Source organism: Rhizoctonia solani, chromosome 16 (assembly GCF_016906535.1).
Source record: "Rhizoctonia solani chromosome 16, complete sequence".
Taxonomy (NCBI): domain Eukaryota; kingdom Fungi; phylum Basidiomycota; class Agaricomycetes; order Cantharellales; family Ceratobasidiaceae; genus Rhizoctonia; species Rhizoctonia solani.
This window is the reverse complement of record NC_057385.1, coordinates 3033554-3059568: the sequence shown is the minus strand read 5'-3', so window position 1 is coordinate 3059568 and position 26015 is coordinate 3033554. Positions and strand designations below refer to the sequence as shown.

The window sequence follows — 26015 nt, the reverse complement described above, 5'->3', positions numbered from 1 at the left end:
TGAGACGAAGCCAGACCCGTCCGGCAACCAAACAAGACAGGTGATCATGTCGGAATGAGAATCATTCTGAAGGTCCCGTAAAGATGCTCCAGACTAGAGCGGGTTGACCCGCGGGAAAGGTAGAAGTATGCGAGTGTGTGTGCGTGTGGCGAATGCCGTGGGTTAACGACGAACGTGCGGACAATGTCGGGTGATTAGGTGGAGATAAAATGTAAAAGGAAGTCAGTATAAATACATATACGTACGAGATAGGATGGGATGAGTGAGGAATGCCAAGTGGGAAGCTTAAAATAAGCGGTACGCCGATCTGAACTGGGGGGACGGCACGGATCACGGAGGAAAGAACGGAGGAACGAAAGAACGAAAAGAGCGCGGCATACCGATACATCCCACATTTTGATAACATGTTCAGCACTTGTCAGAATCTGTCGTCCGGGGACCAGGCCAATGCGTTACGCATACTCGTGCCCAGACAGAACCCGTTCGGCTAGACACTCTCGCGTGGTCGGGTCAGCGTCTGGTTGCAGATCCTTGAGGAAGAAGAATCAGGATCGAATGAGGGGTGAGATGACGCGGATTGGAGAACTCACAGCAATCTTCCAGATGATCGCTGTCTTGTTGGCTAGCGGATGCCAAAAAGCGGCGTCATGGCTCCATTCGAGGCGCCAGACTTCATCGAGGTGCTCGGCGAGGATGTGCGTGGCAAGGGTCGGAAATTGAGTTCGGCTACACGAGTGGTTGACATAGAGCGAGCGGAAGGTCTTGTCGGCTTGGCTTCCGGCATGGTGGGTGCATGAGGAACGTTGGGAAAGACCTTGCATGAGAGGTAGGGTGTCGAGACGGCGTGGAGGAAGCATAATGGAAGGGGAAATTAACCCTGCATAGACAAGGAAATGGATAAGAAGTGACAAAAGCAGAAAGTTGGGACCACAGGGGAGAATCACCAGCACGTACGTTGGAGTTCTGCCAGGAGTTTAGGCCGAGATGTCCCCAGAGCACCGTCCCAATGTGCGCGCTCCATCACATCAGCCCCACTTGCACACATAATTAAGCTTATTTTGTTTTCAGGGTGTGGAAGACGGGTTAGTTTAGGAAAAGACATGGATACTCGTGTCGGAACTTGCCTGGATAGATAATGCAACCGCTCAGGATCTGAGCAGTACATTACCAGTTCGCCACGCAGGGTCTGTAGCGCGCGCAGCGGTAGGTTGCAGGGCTTCTAATTGTTCCAAGTACTTTGCTGGCTAATGAGAAAACGGGCAGTCTAAGGGGAGGAACAAATGTGGTGAGGCCCACAGAAAACAAAAGACGGACAAAAAAATACGGACCTTTCGTGTTCGCCCGCCACGCCAGGCGACGCAGAAACGCCGGAGCCTCGTCCCAGAGACCGTGTGTGACGGCATGGCGGAGCTGGAAACATCCTCCGACTCGAGTTGGTAGCCCGATCGCGCTCGAGCGTGGCAGCCGCTTCGCTAGGAAGAGAGAGGATAAGCACACGACAAACAGGGTTTACTATTTACCCACGTATATCCGACATCCCTCAACGCCTGGAGTATAGTACGAACAACTTGCTCTCTGTCGTGGACCGAGTCCTTGTAGAGGGTAGACCAGGGCGGCTGAACAAGCGCCAGCGACGAGGGGGAAGACGACGAAGACGAGGACTTGCCATTAGTGGCGAACCCATTGTTGGACTGGGTGCCATTAGGATCATCTGTATGTGTTGTGTAGCGCATCGGGCGGCGATCGTGGTCAGGGACAGAGATGTCGAGCGACTGGCGGGGGAGTTTCAAGGGCCGTGGGTGTGAATCTGAATCTGAATGTGGGTCTGGGTCTGGCTGTCCGTCGTCGATGAGATAATCCGTGTCGATTCGTCTGCGCTTGCGCCCCGCTTCTATTGTCGCTGTCGCTGCGCCGCTCAACGTCCCCGCCGTCTCTGGTGGCAGTGACAGTGACAATGGCAATGGAAGTGGCAGGTCTACTGGCAGAGGGTACTGATACGAATCAGTGTACGGATACGTATACCCTTCAGTCTCGGACAGCAGCGAGAACTGCACCGATACGCTCTCGTCGGGCGGGCTGCCGGGGAGGCTCGCTACCAATGTGGGCGAGACGCTACCAGAGTCGGATGCGAGCGGCGTCGTGCTGGAATGATGATGAGCCACCGTGTATATTCAACTTTTCTTTCAATTCGTGTCAAAAAAAGGGGGCAAAAACAGCTTGGTCGGGGAATAATTACTTGCTAATGTACCTCGCAGGTCGTGGAGAGGTCTGCACAGGATGGAAGCGCGCACGCCTCGTAACTCGCACCAACCATACCCGCGCACCTTACACGTGCCCACGGCCAACTGCAAAACTGACTCGCATACACTCGATCCCTCCTCTAAATTAAGGCCTGTCTCATTATATCATCTTTCATCTCGACCTGATCGATTTTTACCTTGGAACAGAAGCTCATTTCCCAGAGGTTTTTGATAAATTTAGAAATTCTGCTCATTTATTGCTATAGCTACTGTTTTCAGCCTACCTCACAAGCCATGCAGTCCCCCCAATAGTTCGATAAACGCCCAATCGCTCATGCACGCTTGCTGAACCACACCAATCGAGAATACCCCATCACTTAATAACCCTTTACAAATCCTCAGAACCCAAGCAAACCCCGCCTAACCGCCTAATACGGCTAGTATTAACATTCCCTCGGCAATTCCCACAGTCATGTATTCGGGCTAATATTTTGATTCTTTTTAAAAGCCGCTGCGCACAACGACAAGAGAGTAAGATACATTTACGAACTTCCAGTCGCGGGAAAAAAAGTAATTGAGTATGGGTTAAAAGAGCAGTCCTGACAGCATCATAATACAAAAAAAAAGATTATCAACGAGTTGGATCGGACATGAGCAAGGCACGATCATCGATCATGCAAGCTGGAAAAGGAAAAATGCGCGCACAGTGTGGCACGGTCGCCAAGTAAAGACGAGGATGGAAATAGTGACTAGCAGTCCCCGCCCAAGCGCAACGCTTTTGTGACGAAAAAGAACAAGAGTAGACCAGATCCGCAAGGGACCTAGTTGGCAACAGCCTCGAAGAAACGATTTTAAACAAGTGTATAGGCGAGTGATGGGGTAATAGAGCTTCGTAACGATAATGCAGTTGAATGCCAGACGTAATTTTAGAATAGAAAGCGAAAGCGCGGGGACTGAACTAGTCGTTTTTCCAAGAAACGAGCAATGAGGATATAATAGAAATGCAGGGTGATATGACGTGAATTGATGATGATGACGATGCGTGCGAGAGAGAGAGAGAATACGATTTTGCTTGAGAGAACCGTGAGAGATGCCAACCCGATACCCAGTGGAAAAACCCAAATGCGAACGGTGAGATCAAACGAGCCGGGTATCAGGCGCAACTAGCACGCTCGTGCCTCGAGATCGCGAGGGATGCGGCTCCTCCCCCTCTGCACAACAGATTGGACAGCCTCCAGGGGCGCAGCACCGTGGCTGGAGCGACGAGTGAACGTACGTCCCCGGGATCGGCTCCGGGACTGAAGCCGAGATCGTCCGCGGTGATCGACGGTGGGCGTGAGACTTGCGCTCTCAGCGACCTCGGCCGGCTTCGGGTAGTGGGGCTGGGGCATAGCCCACGCCTCGATGCCGGATTCGTTTTGGGCAATCATAGGCGTTTCCAAAAGCGAAAAGTATGCGGGGAGACTCGCTCGCTGTTGCTTTCGCATGTTGCGCATCGTTTGCTCATTGTAGCTTGCATGGTCCTGGGACGACTGTGCTGGGGACAAGAGCAGGCTCGTGGTGCTGCTCGACGCCGAGCGCTGGTGGGCAGCTCGCCGAACATAGTGCAGGGTGTTCTCGACATCGATCGTCGGTTGGGGACGATGCTTGCGAGGAGCAAGGGCCGGTGAGGTCGCTTCTTGGATCGCCGGCTGAAACAAGGGCATAGTGTACTTGCTGTTCTGGGTCCGCTTCGGCGCATCGCCCGGTGTGGGGGGCATGCTGGTGCGTGCGAATGCGGCAGCAACCGCAGCGGCAGTGGTGGTTCCATAAGCAGGCGCCGAGGGCTGAACCTGGGGCGGAAGATCGTCGGTGATAGAGAGAGTGGTCATGACCGAAGACGTAGGCGACGACGAAAGCGAGTGCTGAGGCCGCGAGGGGATCAGCAAGGGCGTGTCGTCCAGGTTGGGGTAATAGTCTTGAGACTTGCATGCGTTGCTGCAGTACAAACTGTAGATCATGTCATCAGCCCAGATCCCAGATGAGCAACAAGGGGCCACGAGGCGATATATAATTGTGGGGTTACGGGAAAACGAAAAGTTGAATAGACAACTGACCTTCCAGTTGTGGGCTTACCACACATGCAGCAAGCGTCTTCGAACATCACGAAAGGGACTTGGATGGCGTGCTTTGACGATTGGATGAGCGCTAGGGCTGAAAAAACAGTTGCGCGACTTGGCGTCGCGTGGATTGATATACGCTGGAGCACCTCAGGTGTGGATTTCACACAAAGCGGAGCTCACGAAAAGAGTGACAGTCAAGGCGCACTGGGAGTCGGCGCGTCAGCGACCTATCAATCAAGCTCGAGCACCGGACCCAAGTCGAGCCCCCGTCGCAATTGTTCACTCACAGTCCTTGTTGTCTGTCTCCTGTCTCTTTATGCTATTGCCGCTGGGGGAGTGCAGCAGTCGGTTGACTGGGCTTCTGATTCACAGTGATTACCGCCTCGGTCGGGATCTGAATAGGCCAATATTCGGCGGGTGTTGCGGCGTAGATTGATCGTCTGGGGGATGTGCAGGCGCGTTGGATCGCTTCAGCGTCTGGGCGCGGCCAAGTCGCGGTGGTAGAGAGTAAGGTCCTGGGTAATACGAGGGGAACAGCGGGAGAAAATGGCAGGTCTTATAAGCTCACCAGTGCGGGGAAACGCTTCGTGACTCGGTCATACTTACGCTCAGGGCCAAGTCTAAAAATTGTATTCGGTTGTACAAGCTCTTCCTTACATAAGGTGTACTTTCCGTGGATACAGTCACTTGTCACACTCACGCGGCAAGTCACCGTCCCCCAAGAGACCGAATGAGAGCTTTGTGCCAGAAGAAAATGCAATCCCGTCTGTCGTTTGTGCCATCGTATATCACATTACACTCGTTTTTCGCCACACGTCGCCATCTTCGAAGCTCGATGGCTAAAACTATGCACGGCTGCGACTGAAATTTCAGACGCGCAGCCATTCCCGATGACACATGCGCGCATATACTCCTCCGAGCGCTCAAGTTTGTCCGCTTTGTATAGTAATAGCTATACCCGACCCCCCATCCCAGGCGGCCTCCCAACTTCCGCCACGCGTGACCTCCGAGCCCGCCTAGCCCACGTTCATCTCATCAATCAGTCGCCCACTCCGGACATGGATCGTGCGCTGAGCGCTTTTCGGCATTGGATAGCCCTTTCTCGGATACAGCGGCAAAATTCTCGCCATCCCACCTTGACCGGCAATCCTCAATTAGGAAAACTTGCCAATCATTAGTCTGTCGAAAATTTTCAGAGTTTGAGAAAACAACAACAACGGGAGTCACAAAAAAGCCCACACAAAGACAGTTGATGTGAAACATTACCTGCATAGAATCATCCGAACAATAACTGACTCGCACGCATCGATGTCAACTCGAGGCCTGTATCTTGCTTTCTAACTAGAAAGCTCCAAGCACGGCATCCATGCACAGAATTAACGCGGCTTGCACCATTCTAATGTGCATCTCGCGTCATCATGCCCAGTCATAGTCAGGTCGCCGATACCACGTGATCGTGTCTGGGCCTCCCGCCGGGCTCGGGAGGATGACGCTAGCATGAAGACACACGGCCACGTTTCACGCCCGCGCGCCGCCCAATACGATCGCCGAAGTCACTGGACACGTAAATCGGCGAGTTTTGAGCGATGCACCATGCGCCGATGTGCGTCATTGACCATAAGATGATGCTAAAACAGTATAAGAGTATCACAACGGAATACCGTTTCCGGGCCCCACTTGTATTCATCTGAATTGTATGCTGTGTCACTTTCCGATGTATGTTACGGTTATTACGGCCATGGATCGGCGACTATGCGAACATCGAGCATTCTCTCACGGTCTCGGGAACGCGCATAGTTTCGCTGAATTTTTTTCCTTAGTTGTATTACCGCACTCTTCCGGGGGTGGGCTAATTCATGCGCATACATGGTGGCACTCGACGAAAATTAATCGTCTGATCGCCGTCCGTTTATTGTTTAGCCTTGGCCAAAATCTCGTAATTCCATGCCCTATAGCAAAAGACAATATGCCAATTTTTCTCACTCCAACAAATCAGAGGCAGTGAAACAGGTCCAGCCGTGACCCCGTGCTCTATCTCATGACAAAACTCGAACGTGCGATGTACGTACAACTGCGATAACCCATGCACGAGCGTATGATTTTTTTGTCTCACCCTTTTTTCCTCTCTTTGCGGTCCCTACCACGTGTGCACAGCCGCTTTTCGTGTCACGGTCACGCTTAATGACCAACAGGTCCAGACCAAAGTCGACCGTGACCTGTCTCCCTCGGTGAAAAAATTAAAAAGCCAAAAAATTGGGTCATGGGGTCGGGAATAGTTGTCACGGGTCCTACGCTCGGTAAGAGAGCACTGTGGTAAGCTGTAGTAATAGGGATAAATGACGTTGGCTGCATATGGGCATTCATAGGCATGACGTATGCGGGGAGGAAATAATCGATCTTAAGCTTGCGAAGCACATCAGATGTCGACAGTTGCAAGTTGGCTCTCCTGGCACATGACCCCGCATGTATCACCTGACGAACACCCAAGATCTCACGCCCCTCTTTAAGCTTGGCTCGGCTGCTCCTATTTCCCATTTTGCAGCGGTGTCTTGAGCTTACAAAGTCGCCCCAACCAAGTTGCAAGTAGCTCACGCAACGTCCAACTTGTGAAAAGTCTCAACTCAATATGTCGATTTAGAGCTGGGAAGGTCGAGGTTTGGACGCAGATGAGCTCCTAACGTTGGGCGCGTGTCCAAGTTCAGTGTGTCCTAGAAGAATGTGGAACTCTTATGCACTATACAGTCGTGCAAGAGCGCTGGGCGCAAGAGCCGAGCAGTAAGGAACCAAGGGTAAAGAATAGGATGGCTAGGCGCAATGATCACATAAACCACCGTGGGACTTGAGTCTGAATTCAAACAAGGTCAATTGTAATGAATGGGGTAAGCGAAGATACAAAGTTTTATGAATGACATTGTACACACATTAATTGAGAGGGCACATCCAAATCAAGATGCTACGAGATAAAGTCAAAGTTCAAGTCTGCCCATACACGCATGCGTCAACTCTTTGGTGCACTTCGTCATCCCAAGTCCAAGAGTCCGTTCAATATACGTTATCCGCGATTTGGAGCGTATCAATACTCAACTCCCGCCGATTGGTGACGCCCATCGAGCCTACATGCGTTCAGGCTCGTAGTTCTTGGAGCGTCTGGGCGGTGCTGTAATTATTTGATCTTTTTTTTCCGATTGAGGATAAAGGTAATCTATCATTTGACATGAGGTAGACCAGCCTCGTGCCTTTACCATAAGAGAATTAAGGACGTAAATGCGGTGCTATAGGATCCACCAATCAACGCCTCATTAGTGAATCATGGTAACGTATATACCTACATTTGGGAGGTTCCTGATTCATTTCCATCACTCCATGGATGGTCAGACAAATATATTAGATGGCTGTTGTATTGAAGTTTAAGAGGCTCCTCTGTTTTTTCATGTGGCTGCGAAAGCAATGCCGCTTCTTCACTATATTCTTAGAGTGCGTTATAATCTCGTTTCCTTGACGCTGGCCTTTGTGTAGTGCTGTGATAGAATGGTGCTATTGGACTGAACATCTGCATTGGGGGGCCTATTGAGATGGATTTACTTTTTCTGGAACTCAAATAGGGGTAGTAACCGCCGAGTACGCCACCACTCGCATTGGCATAGACCAAGAATACCTGGATACAACGCATATATTTACATCACAAACATGTGTCTAACATCCAGGGTTTGGTCGCCCACTATTGATCTTCTTGTCTGGTTTACGGAATATCTTATTTCGAGCAGTTGCCAAGTGGACTACTTGAATTTAATCTACCTGATTAATATGTACAATGGAGTCCCAAATTGCGTGCTGCTAATTTTGCCCCTGACCGGCGGAGCGAAGACATTTTAGTTCCCCGTCTCTTTAGAATGAGTCTTTATATATAAGATAATTTTCCTCATTACACTAGATGCGGACTACACCCTGGCCCATCTACTCTTGAATCAAAGATGCAATGTATCCATGTGTTTGGTTGACAAGGTTCACTTCCAGGTGGCATCTGCTTTTGTGCACATCGTTGATAGAAATCAGAGACAAAACTAACCGTCTATCGATTGCTTCAAAGGCCTTTCTCCCCATTTGATATGGGTTTAATGGTACCGAGCTTGGGGGGTAAGAAGCTCTCAGTATACATTAATCCGCCCACGGTTAAGCGCCATCCCCGTTGTCTATTTCACTTGTTCTGATTAAGACGGGGGCCCAGAAAAACAAACTGGTCTATTGGACCCATCGGTAACCGAATGATTACGGACTAGCGGCTGAGACTTTTGTCAAGAATTCCGTCCCAATTAATCCAAGGGGTGGTAAGTTTTACTAGTTGATCAGGTATGTAGTTTCTTGGGTTATCGTGTATGATTCAAATTCGATTGTTGGGAGACTTCTCTATCCGAAACCCATACCCACACGCGCGCGCGAACATGGCTGAACATTCGTGTTAGTTTTGGTTCTAGATTATACCCTTAGAGCTGATTTACCAAGTTGTTCCGAATTGGCATATGCGCATAGTACATTTCCCGGGTTTATCCCATCATTCCTGGATGTAAATTAAGCTATTTAGGCCACCGAGGGAGAGGTTCGCTGACCTGGGGCCAGACCTATCGTGTTAGATTAACCTCGTACTTCGAAGCCATGGAAAGGAACTGCTGAAGAGGGAAATACCGCGCGGTGTTACACTGACGGATAGTATACTCTGGGTCACTACAAACTGAATTACTTCTTTCAGGCATTATAAAAGTTCCATTATTTGTGTCCCTTGATCTGGTCCACGGACAAGCGTTTAACCGTATTCACGGTGACTACCACCTATCTCACTTACCGGTTACTCAGCCCAAACAACAGCCTGAGATATAAATTTTATTACTATAAAAGGACAATCTATTTGTCATAAACGGAGCGTGGGTTATGCCCCAGCACGCAGAATAAGATATGACAATGGAAAAGAACAAGATGTCTGTATGACATCGCTATTGTGGAGCTGGTTGATCGCCGTCTGGTTGCATAGAAGTTATTTGTGATTTCAAGGCGACAGGCCCGGATTGCTCAGTGCTAGGAGATGAAGCCGTAACCCTGATTGTCTCATCGGCAAGGAGAACATTTTTTCCGTCATCCGGAACTTCCAAGGCCATTGATGTCGACGTAGGTTGCATCGCCTCAGTTAGCGCTGTCGTATCTTCTTCTGCTCCTTTGGGACGTTCACTCTCGATATGCGCGCTTGGATCGGTACTTGGGAGGCTGGCCTCCGGTATGCTGATATCCGCGTTATGAGTGTCCGCGATCTCGGGAGGAGTTTCAGTATTCTCTTCCGTTACAGGGCGGAGCGATTCATGCTTTTCCGACGAGGTAGGTGTGGGTGAGCTGGATGGAGCTTTAGAAGCGAACTTGCTATCCTTCCCGAAAATACTTGATAGGGTGCGACGTGCAGGTTTTGCAGGGGCCGTGGGCGCCGGATTAGCTGCGTTGATCGTTGGTTCAGGAGGGGCAGGGGCGGCCACTCGCTTATCATTGACAACTGTCTCCAGCATTGAACTCAGTCCGCCGACACCAGGAAGCGCCGACAATCGTCCATGGAGGTATCTTGCGTCCTGGAGCAGCCTTTTAGTGTTAGGTAGGGTTCAGTTGTTGTTTTGGTGCGCTAAAGTACAATCATAATCACCTGTCTTTGGCTTCTTGACTTGGGAGGTCAATCTTTCCGTATTCTTCTGACAGCCGATGGTTGATGGCAGCAAATACTTGACTCATGATTAGCTATTACATGTTAGTTTTCTTGGTATCAGCGTAATTGCCATGGTTGGCTTACCTCAGAAGCGTGTTCCGAGAGATACCGAGTGAGAACTTTGTGCAAAGTTGCCGTCTCTTTTACAAGCACCTCCATATATGCGTTTGGGGCTGGCTTGGGGTTCGGGACGGTCCAATCAATTTCCTGCTTGGCTGTTAATCGTAATAATAAAGTCTAAGTTGTAAAACTCGCCTGTAGCGATTTGCAATGTACAGCAAGTCGGTCTCCCATGATAGATATCAACTTCGTGTATATCTCATTCTGGTGTTCTTGGAAATCCTATAGTTGAGTGTTAAGAAGTAGTGGTGCATGTACCACCCATGGCCTACTTGCCCTCTTCAGTTTATCGAATTCAATGAGCATGACAGCCTGTTTTGGGCTCAGATGTCGCCTGAATGTCTCTCGTACGTATGGGATTAAGGTTACCATAACGGTAAGCGACTGCGAGGCTAAGGCTGTGAGACAGGTCAGACCACTGGATCTCATTTCTAGGGAAGGGCTTGACCTACCGAGATGCCTCGCAGTTATGTTTTTGAGGCCTGCTGATCGTAGAGCTCCAGCGCCGAGTACCACCTGACAGGTTCTAGAGTTAAATGCCTATAGAGCCTGTCAATGAAGATAATAGTGAGTACATGTAATGTACGAACCTTCAGGAACTCGATTATTTTGGGCATCACATCAATGGTTAATAGTGGTAGGTTGGCGATTATACTGAGATAATCGATGATTAACCGAATGGCCTGCAAAGTTGCCCCGACAACATAGAATTGCTGGTCTTCAATTGTAACGTGCTTTGGATTAGGTCCGTTGTCCATTCCATCCCCGCCCTGCGCACCAGGGTGAGGGGACTGGGCTAGAATCTCTGGCGGATTGCTGACTGCTGCTTCGATCAGGACTGTAACTAATCGTTGGTACTTGGGGGTAACGTCGACGGCTGACCACGTCTCCTCTTCGACAAGTTTCGCGGATTCAGATATGCGCTGGGAGTGGAAGGCTGATAAATACGCTTTCGCCTGCGTATCAAGTCAGAACGCCGCGTTGAGTGACACGTGAGTTATTAATACCTGAGAGTTTGCGGCGCCGCGCAATGCAATAATCATCGTGCGACACAAGATCTCGCATTCAATGTTGAAGGAGGAAGTTTCGTTGTACAGCTCTAGAAAGTCAGGCCATGGGAGCCCTACGTTTTGGTCAGACCGTGCGTTGATAAGTTTTGCGCAGCAAACGCTTGCTAGCTCTGCAACTGCGAATACTACAGCGGAACATTCGTCACCAAGGTCAACATGCTCATTCTGCTTTTGACTTTGCCTGGAATATGTCCTTAGCAAATACGATATGCAGGAATACAAATACTTACTCGGTAATGTCTTGGAGCGCCTTTTGAATCAATATGCCATGTTCTTGGGTGGTTCGTATGCTCTCCAACAGAGTAGAGTAGAGGCTTCGCACGAGTCGCATAAATCCTCCATGATCCATGTTTTTTACGAATTCTACATTGTCTTCGGAGGCCGTGTTAAGGTCGTTTTCAGTACCGTTTAGATGCCCTTTACTATTAGCCTGATGTGCTTGTACCAATAATCGTATTTGCGCAAGCGCGACTTCCTTGTAGCTAGCAAATGCTCGCTCCATCCCGCTAGTTCTGAGCAAGCCATCGAGTAAAACATGAAGCTGAGCCTTCCAAGCCTCCGATCGGAGATTTTCGCTAGAAGTAGATACAGCTCTGGATTCTAAACTCTTTGTCTGAGCAACAAGGTCCTCAGTAAGAAGTGCCAACAGATCTCTCTGTAATGACAGTGATACATTATTCCTTAGTTCTGCGAGTTTAGCTGGCGTGTCAGAAAGAGAGGACAGCGAAGATAAATCAACAGGGGTTTCTGAAGGAGGATGCAACCTGGGAGTTTGGGGATCCTGTGACAGGGTTCCATTGGCGTTCTGTTGAGAGAACATAGCGATCGGAGTATTTGGTGATTCAATCACAGTAGGCAGTGAAAACACATCACCACTCTCTTGATTTTTGTACCGTGATGTGTGCAGCGCAGTTGCGGCTTCGGACCCAGTCGAAGACTCAATGTTTTTGTTACGCTCCAGGAGTGACTGCACGGTTTCAATTAGCCCTAGTGCTGCGAAATGATCGCCTTCGTCTGTTAGCCGTTTTGCCATTCCAACTGTTTCTCCCACTTCACGTATATCCTTGACAGCTCGTTGAAGTTGTTGGAGGTTATCGCGTTTGCTTTGGAGTCGAACAACCTCCAGGCCCCTTCGAGCCTGGCAATTATTAACGTCTTGTAGTTGTGCCTTGAGTCGAGCTATCCTCGATAGGCACGCTGCTCCTTCTGTCTGAAGGTCTTGTAAGTTTGAAAGTGCCGCGAAGAAAGGTACACTTCGGATTGCGATCTCCTGCACCAGGTGTTGCTCAACAATGTCCATATAATGGGAAAGCTTTTCTTGAAGGATATGGTTAAGTGCAACGTCGGTTGGAGAGGATGAGGTCCTTCGATGAGTCGCCCCCATTTCCTGCTCAGTCACTGCAGCGAAGGTACGAGGATCGGACAGATCAAACGAGGGATTGAAGTAGATAGATGGTACTCCCGAGAGAGGAGGAAGTGCAGACCGAGGACCAGTGTCAGAGGAGGATGGATCACTCATGATAGAATGGGCAGAAGAGATCCCATTATGGCCGTCCGAGCTGGGAGATAACGGAAGGGTAGGCGCGCCAAAGGCCGTCGCGGGGCTCGAATTAATACTCTTATTGCGCTCAAATTGTTGCCATGCAGGTCCAATAGCTTTGAGGTATGGGTCAAAGTCTTTCCTTCTAATTCTCTTGAGATCGGGTGAATTAACAGGAGGCTGGGGAGCTCTGGAGGACTTGAGGGGATTGGGTCGGGTTTTGGGGTTGTTGAGAACGGTGGATATGGCTGAAGTTGATTGTGTAAATCATGTAGTTAAATGATTGAAGGACAAACATACCATTGAAACCTTGACTGCTTGCACTCCATGAAGCAGGAAACGATGGTGTCGCCGAGCCGTGATCCAGGCTCTCAAAGAGCGTATCAGTCCGTGGAGGTGTCCCATCCCCCGCTCGACTTTCTGTAGTTTCGGATACCACACTCCCTGGGCCCTTGCGACGGGAGGCCAACTCCCACTGGAAGTGGTACGTCTGAGCACGACTGCTTTCCCGAGCGACTGGTGTCGTAGGTCTTGAGTCATCACCCTGAGAGCTCGTGGCCGCCGAGTCAGCCATTATAGCGCCACTCATTGGTGTATCACCAGGAGATGTTTCGTGAATTCAGAGTACGTTAAATATATCAGTTGCTTTAAAGTGTATTTTCTAGTGATCGGGCATAAGAGTGCCACTACCAAGTAGGCTGTGATAAATGAGGATTCGATTACCTCCGCTAATGGGACAATTTATTGGATGAGATAGACTTATTCACAAGAAGGCAAATATATTTATCATTAGAGTACAAGTGCATAGAAAACAGAAGGCGCTCACATTGGTCGTGTTCGAGGTAAGTGTCGCGCGGTCATGTGACACTCATAACTCTATCATCAGTCCCGGCCTCCAGCTGCACTCTTCGCCCGTCTTTAGATATTGGACATAATCCTTGCATACAGGAGATACTGGTTCGACGAATCCTACGATATCAGACTATATTAATTTCTGTGTTTAATTTTATTTTAAATTTCACTGAAATGTCTGTGCTGGACGAGATCGGTGCCATTCTCGGCAGGCAGTTGAATCTGCCTCACTTGCCAGCACACTTCCAAACTATAGCCTACTCATTTGGAGCATTCTCAATTACTTATATTGTATCTGCACTTGCGAGCCCGGTTATTGCACCCAGAACATATCCCAAACTACCTCGAAGGACTAAGCATAGCTGGAACGTCCATGCAGTAAGCATGGCGCACGCCATGGTCATCGGCCCCATGGCAGCACATCGGCTATGGACTTTACCTGAAGCAGAAAGCTTTGAGAAAGCGTTCGGGTGGAACGAAAGTATGGGCCTTTTGCACGGCATAGCTGTAGGGTGAGTTGACTGGGGAATGTTGAGAACTTGAACTCATCTTCAACACCGTGTTTCACAGATAGTAGGTTAATTTTTTCTCGCAAATTATATCATTGGTTCATGTGTATGTTCTAGTTTTATATGGGATACCATAGAATCTGTTCTGGCTCAAGTTGAAATTGGATTTATTGTTCACGGTAAGAATGTGCAGCTTGGTGATAATTCGTGGGCCTGACGTATTTTTAGGGCTTGCATGCACACTTATCTTCGGGTTGAGCTACGTGGGTCACTCTACTGGTATTCCGATTGGCTCCAAATTGATTTGGGTCCTTAGCGGCCATTCATGGCTTTCTACGGCCCGACCGCTCTCGTCTGGGAAATTTCAACCCCGTTCCTCAATAGTAAGATCTAAATCATATTGTCTTAAACACAATTTATCTCACACCTCCCCTCATTCGTACGTTAGTTCATGTGAGTTCAAACATTAACTCTAGATACGCGTTCACTCAATTGCTAATATTCAATTTGTTATCAGTGGTATGTCTCCTGTTACATGAATAGACTCAACCTCATAGCGATTCGTGTTGAATTAGGTATCTTGACAAACTACAAATGACCGGTGGTTTGGTACAGGCAATCAATGGTTTTATATTATTGGGGCTCTTCTTTATCGTGCGAGTTTGCTATGGTCTCTACATGGTATACTTATTTCCCGACCCTTGGTCCAGTTTGCTCATGTCATTCCTGCAGTCCTTCGAATTTTTTCAGACCTTGCTTGCTGTACACGGTAGCATCCCGATTGGGCTAACGTTGACTTACGGGTTCGGAAACATTGCCTTAAATGTGCTGAACTTATTTTGGTATGATCCGACGCACCGCTCTGCAGTTGCCCATAGTCATCTTCGCACTTTTAGGTTCACCAAAATGATTGCGGCGCTCAAGAAGCGGTTCCAAAAGGGGAACCCGGGAGTCAACTTGCCAAACGGGAACGCAAGGGCAAATAAGAAAGTCAGAAATGAATGATAAAGGCGTTGCACACCAAGGCCTATCCTAATGATTAGCGTTGGTGACATACAACGGTCAAATAATTGTATCAAGAATAATCAGCGTTTAAATCATTTCTGGACCTTGACTTATTAAGCACTGGCCATGGTATATCAATAATCATATGCTTCATCCCCCATCAACGACCACCACCCCAACGAAATGGATCCAGTAAAAAAACTCGCCGAAACCAAACCCACTAGTTCAGCTTCTCTATTGGCTTTTGAGGAGATACCGAAGTGGCTTCAGGATAATCCATCTATCCGAAAAGGCTACCGTCGGTTCGTATATCTAGGCACCGAGGCAAGTCGCCGGGCTAACTTCATTCCAAGTCCTCAGGATTCCTGGTCCAGCTGCGCGCATTCTTTGTATGGATGTGAGTTAACTTTAATACTATACAACGATACAGTTCTTCACCACTGTACCTTTGATGCCACAGATCTTCACAACGAAACCGGTAATTAAACTTAGCTTGAGTTGTATATATGCATGCAATTCAGTATATACTGATTCAAACCGGTTTCGACCTATGAATAGTAAACATACACAGCCATCTGTGGGGTGCAGTTTTATTTTATTACTTCTGTTCAAAACGTGGCATTCTCCTTCAAACCACGAAAGCGTCACTTGGCACGACCCTGCGGGATTCGGCATCTTCCTGGCCGCTGCGGTATTTTGTATGAGTGCCAGTGCACTGTTTCATACGGCGAACTGCCATTCACCCATGGTGAGCGGCGAATTTACGGCTTTTGCCGACGGGCGGTCAATGAGAAAGTTTATTCAGGTTGCAAAGAAGTGTCATACTCTGGACTATATAGGAATCGTCGGTGAGTTGATTTTTGCCCATGACCATACATGATTTACCGTGATTGAGCGAGCGAGCAGTTCTCACAGTTGGTAGCTTTTACCCATGTGTGTATTACGGGTTCTATTGCGACCCTTACCTTCAAGCTGCATATCTATTTTCTATCACAATGGCCGGAATTGGTAACCGTCAATGGCGAATTATACGAAAAGATACTAGTCCTGACAAGTTGACAGGTGCCGCATACATAGTATTGAGCCCAGGTTATTCAACTCCAGCTTATCGATGGGCCCGCACAACCGTCTTTCTGGCGCTGGGCCTGACCGCAATCGTGCCAGTTTTGCACGGCCTTTGGTTGTATGGGTTCATCCGTTTGCGCCAGGAGATGGGACTATTGTGGCTATTGGCAAGCGGCGCGTTATATGTCATGGGTGCATTATATAGTAAGCAAATAGATGCATACAAGCCGATAATCTAGTATGTGATGAGGTTTGTGCTAGTGCAAGCCGTGTGCCGGAGCGATGGTACCCCGGTCGCTTCGACTACTTTGGAGCATCCCATCAGATTTTTCATACTTGTGTCGTCTTAGCAGCTCTTTGTCATTACCAGGTATGTAAAGTGTGTTGAGATGTACTGATTGTCTGATGAGCCGCTCAGTGCATCATAACAGCGTTTGAACATAGGCACGGATTGCAGAAAGGGCTTTGTGATATTCTTCAGCCGTAGAATATATACCAGGCTTGTAATAACCTTCTCTCTTAAACTTATGATATGCAACACCATGTTTGGAAGCTTATCTAACGAAGTGGGGTACTAGTATGTCACCAGCGTAAGTGCTCGCACTATCATCACGTGATCAAAACGGGGCCCGTGCCTTGATCTCCACTATTCGTATCGTGCGACAACGTCGACACGAGGGAGCGAGCACTGTGCTTTCAATGGCCCATTGTGGGGCCTGCAGGTCGTAGAAATATCACCGAATCCGTCCGCTCACGCCGTATACTCTCGAATCCTCCTTAGCCACCATGATCATCCGACATTTTGGATTTACGTTTTGGTTATTAGTCGCACACCTAATTTCTACAACTAGTGCCTTTTCTTTTGTTTTCTCATCTCAGCCATCACAATGCCAGTCGCTGACTGTTCAGTGGTACGTGTCTCTCACTGAAAACTGAGTCTACTTGAATCTTTGACGCATTGTTCCTATTATTTCAGGACAGGCGGAACTGGACCATACAGATTTTTTCTGGTACCTGTTGGGCACGTCACTCCCGAAATTCGGTCGATAGTTAATATGGAAATCCCAGCTGGTCAGCTATCTACCAATCTCACAATAAGATTCCCCGAAAACTCGCGGTTTGTTGCCGTCATGTCCGATTCGACAGGGTTTGGTACTGGAGGCACTAGCTCAATATACACGGTGGGCTCAGGGCCATCCAACTGTTTGCCTAGTACACCTACTCAGGCGGATTTCTATATGTATACCGACAACACTACTCCTTCGCAGTGTGGCTCCTATCGTATTTCTTGGGACGCTGGGGTGACGAGTCCGGTGCATATATATGGTATCATCCCGGGCGGACAGTCCTTCCAATTGAATACACCCTCAAGCGCTACCAATTACGGCTGGACGACTAACGTTCGAGAAGGGACGCAGATGTTGCTCCTTGCTGTTGGTGGAAATAACGAAAACGGTGGCAGTACCGATATCACTACCATTGCTGGGGGTCCTAGCGGATGTATCAATTCTCAATCTCCCAGTTCGACGGCGGGTCCAGCAGTCGGAGCAATAAGTACTATTGCTCAGTCCAATCCAGCGACTGGAACAGCTCCAGCATCTGGGACAACTCCAGTGACCGGTACTGGGACTGGGACGGCCGGAGGTTCTATACCTATCTCTGCTACTGGTACCGATGCTACTGGGGGAACTGGGGGAGGGTCTGTAAATCCTACCGCAACAGCTAGTGGCGGCAATGGCGCACCGTCAAATCCGACTGGTTCGGATCCTAATAATCCTTTGCCATCGACTACAAGGGGATCTGGAGGTGGGACAGTCACCGGGGAGCCGCACCTTCCAGCCGCAACTGGCGGCTTGCACGATGGGTGAGCCTATTTTATGACATTCTTTCAGGCGCAGCGTTTGATTGTATGATCAGTGAGCGCCGTATCAATCTTGGGGCGATTATTGGAGGAACTCTTGGAGGCATTGCTCTCATTCTACTCATGGTCTTCATATGGTTGATGTGCAAACATCGACGGAACAAACACAGTTCGGACGACGACGAAAGGCTAATGGCTGAACGCAGAACCGATCTCCTTGATGATTCGTTCCCGATCATGACCCAGAACCAGAACTACGAACGTGATTGGTTCAGAGCCGAGCCATTTGTTTCCTATGTCTGCTGATGAATTTGCTCGGCGCACTGGTGGAAGCCTTGGTGATCACGATCAGGGCGATGATGAGTACGACCAATCGAGGTCTTCGATGGATCATCCTGTAACAAATGCGGCTATATACGCGGCTCTTGCTCGCACACCATCCTATTCGACCAGTGGTCATGGTCATCGGTCATCACCCTCGCACTCGAGATCTTTCTCTCAATCACATTCCCATTCGCACAATGTATCTCATTCTCCGGCTCATTCGACATCCCGGCACGCGAGCTCCCACGGTCACTCTCGGTCATTCTCAAATCCTTATAGTTTCTCTTTCACTCCCAATTCTGGAAACGTTCGCCGCGATACAACCCCTCTTACCCCACCCACGCCAATATCAGCCATCGATCCATTCGTTAACCCCACCCTACGTCCACCACCCTCAAGTTGGCAAAATCACGCCTCTACCTCGGCCAACGTTGTCCCTCGGTCTAGACGATCGGGTAGCATACACGAACAAGACACGGAGAAATCGGGAATCGAAAGCGAAGAAGAAACGCACGGATCGGAAGATATCGTGGATATACACGTACCCCCGTCATATGCCTCGCTGAAAAGGCCCCGAGTCACTAATCCGGATATGCCAGATTAATATGTGCAGTTTTATCTAGTCTCAATCCTGCACTGTACTGAATACCATTCTCTCAACTGTATTTTCTATATAATAGTTTTCTCAAGAGCATGTCTCTTGTATTCCTTATGATATGAACCGGTAACCCTGTACCAATTTGTACACTCGCACAATTCCAAGACAAATTACTTTGCCATCGCCGTATGTGTCGAACAACGCTAAAAGTAAGAGGTCATGTGTACCCTTCTATCACACAGAAGAAAATCGGGGGCTCCCCGATAGTGCGGTCACAGCGCAGAGTCGAGGCTCAACCTGATCATTTGTTCAACCCCCACCAATAAGTGCAGCAACGCGCGTGTCGAAGCCGGCACTTCGAATCGGCATTTCGGGAGTATGAAAGGGATTCTTCATGACTGCATCGGAATAGGCCTCGTATACGCGAGCAAGTAACGCGGGCGACCCAAATTCAGCAAGGGAGGTAAGAAGGACAAATTTGGTACCTGTATAGTAGTGGGCCGAATTACGACGAAGGGTTCCAGACCGTTAGAATGATGGTAATGACAATGATGTTGACTTGCCTGTCGCTGTGAGAAGGATCGACATCTTGAACGATTCCGACTCAATGACGTGCGCGCCAGGGCTAGGGCCATTGATAGGGGAAAGTCTGCTTGTAATGGCATGGATGCCATGCAATGTTCCAGCCAGAACAAGGTACTCGTTCGACGTGAGTTTGGCTAGGCCATCTGCGCAGCACAAGTTTAAAGTTGGGGGTAAGTCCCCGTGGAACCCAAGCCTGAAAATAATAGTGCGCATACCAGCAAATTCCCTTTGGTAGACCAGCCCACCTGCCTTATTAATTATCCATAGCGAATAGATCGCCATCGTGGTCGAGTTTGGATCAGTACAGAGCCACACTCGGCTGATCACTTACCTTCCGGTCCCGGGCCATATTGCAAATAAGTGGTGGCTATAGCCCTAGCGGCAAGCGCCATAAGGAGACTTGAATCCAGCAACGAGCTACAGCTTACTCTAAATTAACTTTATATAAAGTCCGCCGACATATATTATGACAAGGCTTAATATTTCTTCCCCAAAGCTGGCTCGCATCGACGCAAAACAGAAATACGATGCCAAAATCCGAAGCGGGACTTCCCGCTTTGCAAGAGCCACCATGACCGGCGCCGGCACGCCCACTCGCAATCCTACACGAGGAATTCTACCAACGGTTAATATTAATAATCCACGTTCTCAGTTATCGTTAGTGCGCGGAGATATTGCGGAGAGAGGAGGAATCAAGTTTGGGCAGTCCTCGGAAGGCCGAGCCCTCGCCTCGAATGGCACTGTGCGCTCTCACCGCGGGGTCTCCACTATATGGAAGAACGGTCTAGCCCTCGAGTCCACCACCACCACGCGTTCACATGTCCATATCGGACGGAACGAGACCGAAAACGAGGACAACAGAAGTGAAAATGACGATGATTCCAACCAAGGCTCGGAAAACGAACATAGCGATGAAATATGGGGAGATGAGCGGACTTTGATTGACGATTTGATGGGATTCGACGATCAGTGCGTATTCTTTTGAATATCTTTGGTATAGTGTAGCACATCTGAGCGCATACATTCGTTCTCGTGCCAGCTCGATCCACGATAAAACCAAACGACAAGAAGCGCTCACGGACGCCCTCAAGGGTACGCATACACTCATCTCCAGGGTGCACCAAACTCATACTACATGTTGTTAAAGCACACTTCTCTTCTCTTTCCATTTCCATCAGACAAGACCTATTAGATGGGGTTGCCCCTGTTATTGACAACCTCGCGACAACTATCGCTATTCTGCGCAAGGGTCCTGATAATGAATACCAGTTCGCCTTGTTCTTTTCAAAGGAAAATAATAGGGCTCATTATCTTTCCGATAGGGATGGTCTAACTGCATTCAATCAGACAGCCCAGAACGCGATCGACACAAACCTTTCTCTTACTGAACAGTTTGGAGAACTCAAGGACCAATCACTCGTGAGTTCCGCCTACGTATCGCCGTATGCAATCCCATTATCAACCCCTTCCCCCCCCCACCCCCACCCACAGACATGCTTGAAGAGTATTGTGGGAAGAATTGAAACGGAACGTGCTTGCCGCACGGAGCTTTGTCAGAGTTTCAAGGCGCAGTATCGGGAGATCTGTGAGTTGCCGTTGGGTTCGGAGTAGAGGCACAGTACTTAGACTTTGAATTATAGGTTCCCGTATCCAGGAACGTCTCGCCCGTGCCGCGGGTGAAGACATGGATCGAGCAGCTATGGTAGCTGAGTCTCGTGCCAATGCGCTTATCAATGGCAAAGACAAAGATAAGGCGAAAATGCGCCAAAAAATACTAAAAGCATTCGCTTAATTCGGTTACTTTAGGTGTACAATAAAAAGAAGGGTAGAATATAGACATTCGTTCGAATTTAGATAAAAACTGTTTCGTCATTGTACGCTATCTAGAGGGTGGTACAAATAATTGAGAGCGCGCTTGCACCCGTTCAAACAACTTTACATCGTGCAGAAGAGTGCAATATGACAAAGCACCGAAAGTGACAAGAATAGAGAGCCGTAGCGAAAATAAACAGGGGGATGTAGTTGGGCCCGAGTCATCCCAACACTGAAAGAGCAATGCAACGAAGATATAGGATGAGAGGAGCGCAGATGAGTTAATACAGTGGCGATGTTTTTTGTCCAGGATACTCGAGACCAAATAACACAACATACAGAGGGATTCATCGCCAGACAATACGCAGATGAAGAAAACAAATAGTCCAATCGTGGACGCACGCATCCACCGAAATCAAGAAACCGAAACAGAAGCCGTAACTCCAGCGGAGCTTACTACATGCCATTGGAGACCAGACCGGGCATACCATGCATTGGCGGCGGGGGAATCACCGACATGCCGTCCAAGCCTGGCCCAAGTCCAGAGACCATCCCAACGTTCATGGGCATTACTCCGACCTGGTTGTTCAGAGAGCTCATCGAACGTGATCGATGGTCTCCGATCTGGCCCATTTGGGGGCTTACGGACCCGGGAGGCGAACCACCTAGCAAGTGAGATGTGACCTGAGAAGCTTCAATGGCCTCATTGGTTGATGCAATCTGCTGTTGCTGGATGAGTGCATTGGCGGTCATCATGACCTCCACTTCGGTAGCCATCGGACCATTGAGCGCCACCGCATGTGCCACCGCCTTTTCGGTCGCGAACGATACATCAGTAACAGATATAGGGGCTGGGGTAGGGACCATTACGCTCGGGTCTACTGCACTGCGGGTAGCCTGCGCGACACGATCGGTAGCAACAAGTTGGGCAGCACCGACGACGACCGAGTGAGCAGCTGCGACCAGGACGCTTGCGGTACCCTGAGAATCCGGATGAGGACCCGCCCGGACCTCGTCAGCAACAGCCTGAGCGGTCACACCAAGCACTTGCTGCTGTTTCGCCAAGGCTGCCGCTCGGTCGACTACATTGTCTACTTGGGCAGCATGCGCGGCGTGCGTTACTCGGCTGACGGCACTCGCTAGCACCTGCATCACCTGATGATTGTCCGATGGGTTCGATGACGTGGATCCCGCGCGGGTTCTATCCCGACTCGTTAGCCTAATTATGACAAAAAAGAAAGCAACCATTCCAAACTTACCGCATACCGTCTCTGGTAACGGCACTGTCGCTCACATTCCTCCGTATATCATGCGCCAAAGATGGCCTACGAGACTTGACAAATGCAGGGTCCACAGCACTGGGCGCGATAGTCAAATGGAATGTATGCGACAAAGCCTGGTCATCTGGGTCATTCAGTACCTGCGTCGGAGAAATCGATTAACAACATGATATGAAAAAAAACGCATCATACACACCTTGGCGTGGACAGTGATATCGGTATTGACTGCATCAGGGCCAGGGATTCCGCTGAGAATGTTATCGTTCCAAGAAAGCCAGGCTGGCAACGAAGGAGAAGAAAATGATGCGGTGATGCTGGCGCGAGACAACTGGGGGTCCCAGACGTGAGGTGTCCATTGCCAGAGATGCCCATGATAAGCGATACCGGGCGGGGTCCCCGCGATCTTTCGTCTAAACTCGCGGAAAGTCCATTGAATAGACCCTCCATTGTCGAGTTTTCGAGCATCAATGTTCCAGATGTGGTTCCCTTTTGATTTGGCCTTTTTGCCATCTTCGTTGAAACGGGAGATGTATGGCTGGTTCCAGAGGTACGATTTTATCTGTGCAATACCAGTTAGCAAAAAACAAGCTTACAACAAAGTTGTGGTCACATGCGGACAAGGCACACACCTTCTTCATGGGAATCACTTCGTCCGGGTAACCTTCGTTGGCCAACTATCCCAAAATGGAACCCAGATCAATCTCACCCGTTCCGAGTCCCGGTAGCTCCAATATACTCACCTCTTCCAAGAACCCGTTTGTGAACGCCTGTATGCGGAACTTGAATGGCCTAAAGTCAGGTAACTCGTCAAGGCGGGCCATCTTTTTAGCCATCAATGTTTGATGAATGGCTTCGCCCTTGCTGTCCGTAGCCTCCACTGACAATAGGAAATTTTAGACCCCTATTCCAACCCCACGCCCCTTTATTTCCACTCACAGTTGGAGCATATCCTATTTAAAAACTTGAAGAACACACGGTCAACCTCGGACTTGAGTTCAGGTGGGAGATATTTGTCGAATGCGCCATAGTCGAAGGTACGTTTACCTCAGGAGTGACATCTCCCGGGCGACCACCGCCCAAACTACCACGAGGCCTCGGCGGCGTTTGACGCGGGGCAATAGTGTTCCGACCCAGCGACACGTTGCTTCCAGTAACTCCATGTTCTTGTTTCACATGGCGGTGTCCTTCGTCCGAGTCATCGTCAGATTCGTCCGAGTGCATCGAATGCGGACTCGGCGGTCGGGAGACGTGGTACCCTGTGTGATGGCCCTGCAAGGGAGGCTGAGACAATATATGTGAGCTGTAAGGATCGACTGGCAACGGCGGGGTTGAGTTTGGTTCGCTCGGGAACGCAGGTGTAGCAGACTCGGGTGGGGGCAGCGTGGGGACAGAGGCAGCGCCCATGCCGTTTTCGTATGGTATCCCTGCGAGCGGCGATGATACGTGCGGGGCGTGCAACACTCCGGGGAATGTGTGCGCATGCATCAAAGGGGGCGGGTGTGTACCCGTAAGGCCTGAAGGAATCGGTCGATTAAGTCCGCCCGGGGCGGTAGCCATCGGGGCAAAACCGTTCATTGGCATACCATTGATGTTTGTTAATCCGCCCAGAGGCGGTGACTGTCCAGGGCTCGAATTGATCACGTTCTCCATCTCTCGCGGAGGAGTGAGCTTGAGTGCTTTTTTGGGGCCTTCGTCTAGCTCGGCTGCGCGCTTGGCTCCGCCGGCTGAGGGTGAGATCCCGACTTCAACACCTCCCACACTGCCAACATACATGAGCGGACTAGATCCAGCTCCGATGCTCAATGGTGGACTCAACGACACTGCATTCGTGGCTCCAGGCTGCATAGGTGAGTCATCGATGAGTGGGGGAAGGTTACTATCGAGACCGAGTACGCCCTTGCTCAGGCCCAGATCTCGAAGAGCCCTCGTGATCTCTGCTAAACGCTCCTTGGCCGCGAACGGCTCGCCGCGATCATATGCCTGTTGGGCAGATAACGCCTTCTGAACGATACTGTATGTCAATAGTATCAGTTCAGGCTCGGACCATGATAAGGTTAGAATGGACGGAAGAATCGATACAGAAACGGAAAGTTTTCGCGGTGAGGTAAGTTGTAGAGCACAGCGCAAGAATTTGAGAAATCATGAGGGAACCAGGATGCAGATAGGGGAATTAGAGTTGGATGATTTACGGGGATTCAGGAAATGGCATGCGAAAGAGAACGCGCCCAGCACCAGGAGATCTAGGTCGTAGGTCTCGCCACGTCAAAGCAATTAGTGGACTCACTTCTCAATCAAGTTTCTTTCCACAGCCGGATTTGGCGGTTGCTGGTTTACAAACGTGGGGTGATCGAAATAATCGGTTTGCACGGGGCCAACATCTGGATAGTCTGTTGAGAGATGGGATGGATTAAAGCCTGTTGTAGCTGTGTTCAGATACATGTCATTCTGGTGGGAAGGCATGGATGGTAGGGCGCCGTTGATGGGATATGGGCTGTCGCGAACGGCCGAAGGATATGGCAACACACCGTTGGGTACTGGCTCTTCGAATGCTGCAACGAGCCCCGATGCGTCTGGCATTTGGAATCCAGGATCTCGATATCCGTAGTTATTTCCCGGATATCCTGGAACCGTTGCTCTGCGAGGAGGTCCGTGCAGCGGCTCCGAATGTGGGGGGTAAAATGGCGCGTCAAACGAGGCCGATGACGGTAACTGGCTCTCTGGTGTATGTCGATCGGTTATGTATTGTGGTGGGGGAGAGAGCGACGATGCGTGTGTAGACGCATGGGGCGAGTTGTTGAGCGACATCGAGGCTGGTCGTTCGCCGCTAAGAGATGATCAGCGCCTGCTGCGGAGCGTTCACGTCAGCATGGTCCGCACCCGCCCATTCAATTTGAACTCACCCAACAATGAAAATGGTTATGGTATCACTCCGATTCAGCTCTGCCCTCGGACAGATGGCGGGAATACGAATGCAGACAGGATATAGACACAGAGTGGAGTCACGCAGTGTTAAAAAAAGAAATTTCAGTCACAGGCACAGCGATGATGACAGTCGATGATGCCAGTCCGCCGCAGCCAGCGCAGGGGCAGACAGGGGTGGAAGAGAAGGGATGATGGCGTCGTCGATGATAGTTATATACCGTACCCCCGAATCAGGACTTGGGAGGATCTGGCGGTTCGTGTTCTAGACACCTGACAGTGGCTGTACCATCATTCGCCTTTCAGGACTTAATTTATATTTCGGTTCCCTCCGATGGTCTGGAATCCCAGGTATGCACCAGTACCCAACCGTCCCATAGTGGGGTATTTGTAAGCACG

General features: G+C 49.6%; 7 protein-coding genes across 7 annotated transcripts; 3 read left to right on the top strand and 4 right to left on the bottom strand.

Annotated features, from left to right (window-relative positions):
• Positions 1–452: 452 nt before the first annotated feature.
• RhiXN_02249 (WD repeat-containing protein) lies at positions 453–4942 on the bottom strand (the record flags this gene model as incomplete). The annotated part of the gene is made up of 10 exons (XM_043322068.1): positions 453–530; positions 591–877; positions 955–1034; positions 1329–1472; positions 1525–2142; positions 3405–4229; positions 4337–4479; positions 4523–4546; positions 4722–4857; positions 4911–4942. The coding sequence occupies 10 exons, from the start codon at positions 4940–4942 to the stop codon at positions 453–455; spliced, it is 2367 nt and encodes a 788-aa protein (XP_043187891.1).
• A 4385-nt stretch (positions 4943–9327) lies between these two features.
• On the bottom strand, positions 9328–13380 carry RhiXN_02248 (vacuolar protein sorting-associated protein 54; the record flags this gene model as incomplete). Its single annotated transcript, XM_043322067.1, has 9 exons — positions 9328–9955; positions 10017–10108; positions 10161–10291; positions 10469–10594; positions 10649–10736; positions 10787–11152; positions 11204–11447; positions 11497–13054; positions 13107–13380. The coding sequence occupies 9 exons, from the start codon at positions 13378–13380 to the stop codon at positions 9328–9330; spliced, it is 3507 nt and encodes a 1168-aa protein (XP_043187890.1).
• A 452-nt stretch (positions 13381–13832) lies between these two features.
• On the top strand, positions 13833–14232 carry RhiXN_02247 (TLC domain protein; the record flags this gene model as incomplete). Its single annotated transcript, XM_043322066.1, has 2 exons — positions 13833–14170; positions 14229–14232. 2 exons carry the CDS (start codon positions 13833–13835, stop codon positions 14230–14232), a joined length of 342 nt encoding a protein of 113 aa, XP_043187889.1.
• A 3060-nt stretch (positions 14233–17292) lies between these two features.
• Positions 17293–19026, top strand: RhiXN_02246 (HlyIII domain-containing protein; the record flags this gene model as incomplete). Its single annotated transcript, XM_043322065.1, has 3 exons — positions 17293–18101; positions 18155–18395; positions 18451–19026. 3 exons carry the CDS (start codon positions 17293–17295, stop codon positions 19024–19026), a joined length of 1626 nt encoding a protein of 541 aa, XP_043187888.1.
• Positions 19027–19548: 522 nt separating this feature from the next.
• RhiXN_02245 (transport protein particle subunit trs23) lies at positions 19549–19887 on the bottom strand (the record flags this gene model as incomplete). The annotated part of the gene is made up of 1 exon (XM_043322064.1): positions 19549–19887. The coding sequence occupies one exon, from the start codon at positions 19885–19887 to the stop codon at positions 19549–19551; it is 339 nt and encodes a 112-aa protein (XP_043187887.1).
• Positions 19888–20071: 184 nt separating this feature from the next.
• Positions 20072–21397, top strand: RhiXN_02244 (uncharacterized protein; the record flags this gene model as incomplete). The annotated part of the gene is made up of 5 exons (XM_043322063.1): positions 20072–20574; positions 20606–20697; positions 20753–20873; positions 20928–21190; positions 21246–21397. The coding sequence occupies 5 exons, from the start codon at positions 20072–20074 to the stop codon at positions 21395–21397; spliced, it is 1131 nt and encodes a 376-aa protein (XP_043187886.1).
• Positions 21398–21873: 476 nt separating this feature from the next.
• On the bottom strand, positions 21874–25502 carry RhiXN_02243 (Formin-like protein 3; the record flags this gene model as incomplete). The annotated part of the gene is made up of 8 exons (XM_043322062.1): positions 21874–22618; positions 22677–22837; positions 22894–23256; positions 23327–23371; positions 23438–23574; positions 23634–23685; positions 23742–24708; positions 24982–25502. 8 exons carry the CDS (start codon positions 25500–25502, stop codon positions 21874–21876), a joined length of 2991 nt encoding a protein of 996 aa, XP_043187885.1.
• Positions 25503–26015: the final 513 nt, after the last annotated feature.